Source organism: Electrona antarctica (genome assembly GCF_951216825.1).
Source record: "Electrona antarctica genome assembly, chromosome: 15".
In the NCBI taxonomy this organism is placed as follows: Eukaryota; Metazoa; Chordata; class Actinopteri; order Myctophiformes; family Myctophidae; genus Electrona; species Electrona antarctica.
In genome coordinates, this window is record NC_136796.1 from 19,500,474 (window position 1) to 19,509,158 (window position 8,685).

Genomic DNA, 8,685 nt, shown 5'->3' on the forward strand with positions numbered 1-8,685 from the left:
GCTGTGCCGCGCTCGGGAATCATTTGATTAGTTGATTTGACCCCCCAATCCAACCCATTGATGCGTTGGGTGCCAAGCAGGGAGGCATTGGGTCCCATTTTACAGTCTTTAGTGTGACCTGGCCAGGGATTGAACCACGACCTCCCAGTTTCAGGGCGGACACTCTAACCACTCTAGGCCACTGTCTGGTTTCAGGTGTGGATTCTATCACTTAATTTTAATGTATACTCTGCAGTTCATAATGATTTAATCCTATAAGGACCCAGAGCCATACTATTATGAAAACCAAAAGAAAATCATACTTAAAGGGAAACTTCACCCTTTTAGCAAAAACATATATATATATGTTAATGACGTTTAGAAGATTTAGAACACTTTCCTGGGGGTCTTTGTGTGTGTAATATGTGGTTTTAGATATTTTAGATTTTAGCAGTGAGCCCAGTGTCTCTGATGTCATCGACACTGGGCTCACCTTCCTGGACTACAATTCCCATAATGCTTTGGTGCACTGCCCCTCTTTGTGGATAGGGAGAGGGCTGTCTTACTGAGACAACATGTAGTCTAGGAAGTAAGTGAGCCCAGTGTCGATGACATCAGAGACACTGGTCTCACTGCTAAAATATCTAAAACCACATATTACACACATAAAGACCCCAAGGAAAGTGTTCTAAATCTTCTAAACGTCATTAACATATATTTTGTTGCCAAAAAGGGTGAAATGTCCCTTTAACTAGAATAATATATTTGCTAGTCAGAGCACAGGTCTCTGCTAGGTTAAGTAGAAGTCTTCTTAGCCAATCATGGTGAAATATGATAAATCAGACAGGTCCGTCTTGATGACATGACTATAGAGATCATGTGTACCGAATGTGCGTGTGATGTCTGTAGTATTGTCAAAAAAATGCAAAAGCAAAAAGCGGCACTATAAACAGGCCAATGTGAAACATTTGGGTGAGAGGTTCTGCTCTGGCATCCACGGAGTGTGCACGCACAGTTTCACGCCAATCATTCCAATGGTGCCGGAGATTAGCTGTACATGGATGGATGGACAAACGGACGGACGGTCTGGAATAATCTTCTGCTAGTTTACACCATAGACATATAAAGGTAGACGCCCTTTCCGGGTGTCACTGTTGCACAGCCTAACATAGACACACAGAGGCCAGGGAGGCGGGCTTGTACAGTACAGTACAGTACAGCCCCACTCACTTTAGACGGGTCTGATTTTTTTTTGAGTGGTGCAAACCACTCCAACAACTGGCTTTGTTAGTACCTGTGTGTGTATGTATGTGACCCAAAAGAATGAGCATGGTTACTATGGTCACTGACATTACGTCAGACCACAGCTGATCAGGCTATATAAGACCTTGCACCACTCAGTTCACACGGGTGTGATTTTTTTAAATATCTATGGTTTACACAGGCAGAGCTCGATCCCTGAACGGGCCTGTTGGGCCGCTTGCCCTGCAGAGCCCAGGGGAGCCAAAGGTCTGAACATTGAGCCAACTGAGACACACTGCTTCAGGGCCTTATCCTGAATTTCAGAAGCTGAACTTAAAGGACCCCACATACATACTGTCACACCCTTTGATCTTGAAGAACGAGGCAGTTTGTTTTGTGGAATACTGGAGGCTTTATTTATGCCAAGCACCTTGCAAAGCCTACCGTCAAAACTGACAAACACAATAAACCATGATCAGAACATACATAAAGTATATAAACGTAATAGAAATAAAATGCTCATGAACAAAATAACAATCATTTACCTCACTGACTGCACGTGAATCAAAGGGCATGAAGAATAAGGAACCCATACAAACATCGTAACAATCGGGACTGAAAAGAAACAATAAATAAAACGATCAATAAACCTCATTATAAAATGTAACAAATAACTTAAAGGTTGACAAATAACTTAAAGTATTGGCATATAAACAACAAAACAAACCTTAAAAGTGACACGCTCCATCACGACAAACAAATGCTCCGTCTCAAGTTCAGCATGTAGACAGACCATGACTGTGAGCTGTCTTGTGACTCTAGTCTACCATATAAGGTCCTTGTGCCGGAAATGACGGCATCAATGCAATTGAACTTACCTACTAATACTACTTTATCAAAATAATTCATATATGTAGAACCCCAATATAGAAAATAGCATACATATAAATGTAGAAAACAAATAATGTAGAAAATAAATCATGTGGAAAATAACGAATACCAAAATAATGACAAAAATCATAGTTATGGCAGCCAAACATATACCAATTACATAACATTACAGTGCTAGTTTTCAACATCTGTCCACAAAAGACTTATCTAAAATACGATAACACTATCAAGTACCAAAAAATATATATATACTAGAAATATTTTACATCATCAAAATCATACCCAGTACATTAACATGTGAAACAAAACAAAAGTATAGACTTAATTATTGAGGTAACCAGTCCAGGTAACAGTTGATTTGATTTTAACCATAGTTTGAGTCCTGTAGAAGGGTACACCAGTCAACAAAGTAATGGGGTTTAAGTGGTTCAAAGATTTATAATAGTTCCAGAAAGCTAAGACCAGATGCTTGGGAGACCACTGCCGCTAGGGGTGTAATGATACGATATGCGATATGATACGTATCACCATACATGGACGATATTGGGTCATTCAATGTGATATGATTTAAAATTGACATAGTAAAATTTAATGAAATTAAATCTGTGTGAAACATGTGGATAGTGCAGGTTTTTAAGGGGAAAATGTATAAATAACAGTGATTCTCTGGAAAATACATGGACATTATATTTGAACACATATGGACAAACCTGTACCCTGATATGAACACAGAGAATATACACATTGCAAAATCAGCACACAACACCGGCATACTGTCACAACTAAGTCTAAGTCCAGCATAACTCCAATACTCCCATTCCATGGAAATATGTTTGCTATAACATAAAATTCAACTTTTTCCATTTCTTTTGTGTTTTTTGGGCTCCCATATGTGTTTTATATCCCCACAAATAACCAATTTAGAACAATCAGGCGTTCATATCATATGGGTGCTTTAATGGAATTTGCTCTCAGGAACAGCTCAACTGATTTTGTCCTCATCGTGATGTCATCAATGTCACCATACTTTGTATAATACCTCCTCTTCTTCAGTCTTCAGTTCCAAATTTGCATTTCCACTTTGTTTACAATGTCCACCATTGTTGATTTTCCAAGCTGGCATGGAATGGAAACAAGCCTGGTTTTATCTAGCATCAGTATTATAATGACTCAAATATTAAATAATCCGCATATCAGCACCCCCACCAACTCAACGACATTGTGGTACAGCAGCTAAAACTGCTTTCAAAGTCCAGAAAAAAATTACAAGGACAGTGGTGATTGAGGATCAAACCATTAGAAATAACTTTGAGGGACATAGACAATATGATATTAAATATTAAAAGCAGTTTTAAAATGCATGTTATTTGCGCTTTAAAAGACTACATTCTAGTCTAATTTTGTCCTTTTTTTTAACAAATAATTACAAAGAAGAAAAACAAAAAAAGTGTTTTTTTATTCTTCTAATTATTTGTTCGGCCCAAATAATTGTGTTTGTTGTCATGATTTGTCACGATCCGAGTTGGCTTTGTTCGAGGCTTTTAAGGTCTTTAAATAAATACTTCTTGAAATGTCTATGGGGCAAATGAATGGGGAATTATTTCGTCGTCATGAAAGGGGCTGGGACTGCGACACTATTGTAAACCTCTCTATAACTCAAATGATCTTTTCTGAAATTTTTGAAAATGGTCCTCATGTCCACACACTCGCTACGTATATACGCACTGCGCGCAGTGCAACACGCCGAGGGGGGCAACAAAATGTGCCAAAAAGTTCTAAGTCGACCCTCATAATAACAAATTTCTCCGCGGCTCTGCCACGTAATAACAAGCGGACGTGTGTGTCCTCGCATATGGCGAAAGTAGCCAATCTTGAATGAGGAAACGTAGCGCTCTTGTCGGGAGGGAAGGAAGGCAGCACAAATATCCTACAAGTAGGGCAACAAAATAGTCCACACACGCGCCCGCGCGCACACACGCACACATTAGCTGCAACAGTCCTAACTAATAATAACTACAGAAATCCCCATCAAGTCTTGGATCCGTCTTTCTCGGATTTCTCAGTCTATCGTTGATTCGGTCACGAATTGCTTTCCACTCTACACTTTTGAGAGGACCAAAGCGATGCGCTAGACATCTTTTCAGCTCCGTTGTGAGGTTTTTAGGCAAGGCCTGTTTGTCAGAACTCCCCTTCCAGCTCACATTACCAGCCCAACCCCTGTATGTCTCAAAGTCAACCAGGAACAAGAACATCCTCACGGCATACTCAACCGGACGTGGACTCAAGTCTTTGTTGCGAGACATACCATGGACGATCCTCTCGACCTCTACGGGAACAGTCTGTAGGGGGATGTCTGGGAAGACCCGGGGCATCGTGGACGAGTGTCGCACCCTTTCCCAAACTCTAGGAGCATCTTGTGCTGTTGCAGAGGCCGCAGTTGATGTACTGGACTGAGTTGCGTACTGGGATGGGCTAGAAGAGAGTGATGACTGTTAGGGGTGCAATAGTTACTCAAACTAATCAATTGAAACAATTATTTAAAAAATATAGATAATCAGTTTAAATAAAAGTAACACAAAATCGATTTGGTGGGACTGACATTATATTCTTTTTTTAATAGCGAAAAATCACAATGCCATGCGTTGCAAGGCCTTACATCTGCTATTTTGTCAGTGTTGTGTTGTAATATTATAGTGGTTAATCAAATTAATCAATTCAGGCAACTTCTTTAAAAAAGGAAAAGGGCAATTGGACTTTTTTCAGGTTGTTTCGTTGATACATAAAAAATAAAACAAATTTCTGAAAGAAAAAAACAATCACTAAGAACACAATTGATAGTTGCCTGAGTGACTAAAGGTGAACACTCACTTATTCCCTGATGGTGAAAACAGCTGAGATGTTGCTGGTGATAGTCTCTGCTGCAGTGTTTGCATCACTGAAAACAATACAGTTCCTGTAAGTATTCCAGTACTTTAAATCAAATTCAGACTGAGAAACTTTCACTTGTAGTTAAATTAAATGTAGTTAAATATCTACACTACATTCAAGTACTGGGTAGAGTACCAAAACAAAATGGTTCTCACGTGTCCTCCTGTGCCTCTGCAGATGTTCATGTCTACAAAACTCTTTGTCACAATCTGTAGAACAAAATGTTGTATTTGCTCCACGACACCTCTTGGATGGAGGTTGTTTTGATGATTCCAGGTCCTGGGACATATTGATGCTCAAAGACAATCTTTGTCCTTCCACATTGTGTGTTTTCAATGCATTTAAATCTAACTGAGCTTCCCTGGTCTCCTCCCAATCAAAACAGTCATCAGTGTCAGATTCAGAACAGTACTGTGAAGAGAGGAGCTGGTCTTCACTAGTTTGTTGTGATGTCCAAAAGTCTTCTACATCCGTTTGTGAATTCATGTGTTCAGTTGAGGCGCTGGCTACAGGCTCTGTCTCTCCGATTTTGTCATCAATGTCACTTTTCACTGCTACTAACGTCAGCCTTGGCCCATCGGTCTCCTCCTCCTGTTCATCTTTAATCTGTGGATGCTGGAGGTCGCTCGTTGGTTGTGACACACCATTGTCCTTTATATCAATTTGTGGTTTCATGTCAGTTGAGGTCAACGCAACAGTTGCTCTGTTCTCATCATAATCTTCATTTTTCACTACTAGTAACGTCAGTGTGGACGCATCAGCCTCCTCCGGTCTTTGAAGTAGCTCCTTCTGTTCATCTTTGTTCTGTGGACAGTGGACATCACTATTTGGTTGTATCTGTGGAGGCTCTGGTTCATTCTGGACCCGACTGGGGCTCCTCGTCTGCTGTTCACAGTCAGGGAGCTGCAGGACGTCTAGAGAAACATTGTAAATAAATAAAAGAGATAAAATGTATTTAAAAATGAGTGAACTGGCATTGCATTCCACAAAAAGCACATGTTCCCTTTGTAAGATCATACACATTACTTTACATGGAGGTGCAGTTAATAGTGATGTGGATTTCCTGGTAGTTATCGAGACGAGTTGACATGAAGAAGGGGGGGGGGGCATGACAGTTATAAGAAGTATTCACCTCTGGCTACAATTTAAACCAAAATGGCCATAAATTATACCACAATAGCCAGTCATCGGGCAAGCAATTACCAACCAGAAGATATTATTGATTATTAGTCCTTAAAGATAGCTGCTTCCTTAATTTCCGTGTTAATGGTAACATTAACAGCGATAAAGTCGTGCCACATTGTGTAGAGACATTGCATTATATTAGGCTTAGGCTAAGGCTACTTCAGTTCAGTTCAGTTCAGTTTAGTTTATTTTGGTCAAAGAATTGAACATTGAATACTATACTATACTACTATACTATAAGTCCTAAAAGTCCTTTCCCCACAAACCCACAACTTATAAATAAGCATCTTCACGGCATGGTGGGCTCATGGGCGCTTGAACAAACTGCACTACACCAACACGGCCCTAATTAAACGTGGCATCGCTTACCACAGGGTTGGGCAACCTTGATGATTCAGAGGGCCACTATATTTCCATAGTCCAGAGGGCCGTGTTGCACATACTGTCGGGCAGAAACCTCTTATCTCCCCAAGTCCCTACGAAAAAAGTTAAAATATATTTTAACTTTTTTCGTAATTAATGCCCTACTTTGTCATTCTATGACACAAAAGTAGCAAAAATAGATCTACAAGCTCAAAACGCATCATTGAATTATTTTTCGTTATTTCAAAAGCCTTTACTTTACTTTTAATTTTGAATATGTTAACTTTATGAATTTAAATATAAATACATTGAACATAAAAAAGCTACTATAGACTGAAGTAATTAAAGCGGGTCATGTTTGCATGTTTGGAATTGTAACATCTGAAATCAATATAGTATATCAGTATTCCAATAGCCTATTTAATTACCTTGCGGGCCAGATTAAGTGAAGGTGGGGCCGCATGTGGCCCCCGGGCCGCCAGTTGCCCATGCATGCCTTACCAGTTACCATGTGTGAAAACAAGCCTATGGGAATTTGTTTTCCACGGGACCATTCCTTATTATGGTTTAAATGAAAACCCGCGTTTAAACTGGCTTGAAGCTTCATGGTAGTGGTGTTACTAACCTGCTCTGTGCAGTTTGAGGTGTGGTTTTGAAACCACATCCAGGATTCTGCTTGGCTGCTCAATGTGTTGTTTGGAGTGGAATAAAGCTTTCTCCTCATAGTCCGTTATAATTCTTTCAACGAGCACAAATATGTCTTCAGCTGCCGCACAGAGGCGCTCGTTGATCAACGATTGCAGTGTTTGAAGGGAACTCATGATTAAACTGAATGTTTTTAAATGTTCAATAAATCAAGCTGCAAAGCTGCTCTTTTGTGGTGACTGCTGCCTGATGAGACGCAGCAGAATGACACAAAAACAACGTCACTACCAAACGCCTGAAAGCATAGGGTATATTTTTGCCTTTATAACATGTAAGACATCGTAATTGTATAATATAATTATACTATTATATTACTATTATACATATTTCAAAAGAAACTGTGACATTCATATTGATATAGGCCTACTTTAGAATGAGCTTCTTCTTGTGCAGTTCTACAGTTAACGTGCTGCAGCTCAGTTCTACAGTTAAAGTAGGCTGGCTATATTCAATATTTTAAAAGTAAAACAGCTTCAAATTCAATATAATTCTGTCCTAAATAGGATTATGCATGCATTGTGCGGGTTTTAATTGCAGTTATATAACATTTACTTTTTAGCTAGCCTACTGTAGGCCTATATTTAAGTACAATTTTGAGGTATTCTTGACACTTGACAATTTCCAAGCAACCAGAATATTGTTATTGTAAATGAGCGATACTTTGACTTGACGCACTACTCCTCCCACAGTTTTTGCCGCACGCACTCGAGCCATATTAAATTGACCGGCTTCCTCAGCAATCGTGTGCTTGTATTTTGCCAAGAGATCCTTTGTATAATTGATATTAATGAATTAGTTCTCCATAGACTTGTAATGGGAAGATCGAAGACTAATTAAGGCTCCAATTTAAGTCTTTTTTTCCTTTGAGACCATAAGCGCCATATTCACAAGACGTGTGAGGGAGGTTCACAATAATTATGAAAATTAATTGAAAAGGAATTACATCAGTCGGCCTCATGGTGGCGCTATAATAGCCCACTTTACGTTTTTCCCTATAATTCTTGAACCGTAAGTCGTAAAATCAAAATGTCTTTTTCCGTGGGATTCCGTGGGTCATGACGCATCTCCCCATATAGGCCATTACCATTTCCACCAGGAAAGAATTTCCTCCAAATTTGAATTTTCTTCAAAACACACTTTTTGCTCTTCCACCTACAAATGTTGTCCAAATCTCACACAAATTGGTACAAATGATCTCTGGACCTATCCGGCGATTTGTAGAAGATTACGGCGATTCGTACAGGATTACGGCGATTCGTACAGGATTAAGGCGATTCGTACAGGATTAAGGCGATTCGTAGAGGATTATGGCGATTCGTGAGGATTATGGCGATTCGTGGACGATTATGTCGATTCGTGGATGATTATGTCGATTCGTGGATGATTATGTCG

At 39.6% G+C, this 8,685-nt stretch overlaps 1 protein-coding gene across 2 annotated transcripts; it reads right to left on the bottom strand.

Moving 5' to 3' along the window:
- Positions 1–1,625: 1,625 nt before the first annotated feature.
- Positions 1,626–7,500, bottom strand: LOC306938450 (uncharacterized protein). 2 transcript variants are annotated; one of them, XM_079522630.1, is made up of 5 exons: positions 7,214–7,500; positions 5,196–5,954; positions 4,981–5,047; positions 4,418–4,584; positions 1,626–3,228 (listed from the first exon to the last, which is right to left on the bottom strand). In XM_079522630.1, exons 1-5 carry the CDS (start codon positions 7,407–7,409, stop codon positions 3,131–3,133), a joined length of 1,287 nt encoding a protein of 428 aa, XP_079378756.1. In that variant the 5' UTR covers positions 7,410–7,500; the 3' UTR covers positions 1,626–3,130. The 2 variants fall into 2 exon arrangements, with proteins under 2 accessions (XP_079378756.1, XP_079378755.1); XM_079522629.1 differs by having other exon boundaries at positions 1,626–4,584.
- Positions 7,501–8,685: the final 1,185 nt, after the last annotated feature.

What these genes read in the sequence shown, in the direction of transcription:
- LOC306938450 (XM_079522629.1), bottom strand. Translation starts at nt 7,409, where the DNA reads ATGAGTTCCCTTCAAACACTGCAATCGTTGATCAACGAGCGCCTCTGT. An exon ending in CCTCAAACTGCACAGAGCAG is followed by an intron (nt 5,955 to 7,213) that starts GTTAGTAACACC and finishes ATGTTTCTCTAG; the next exon opens with ACGTCCTGCAGCTCCCTGAC. An exon ending in TTTTCACCATCAGGGAATAA is followed by an intron (nt 4,585 to 4,980) that starts GTGAGTGTTCAC and finishes ACTCTCTTCTAG; the next exon opens with CCCATCCCAGTACGCAACTC.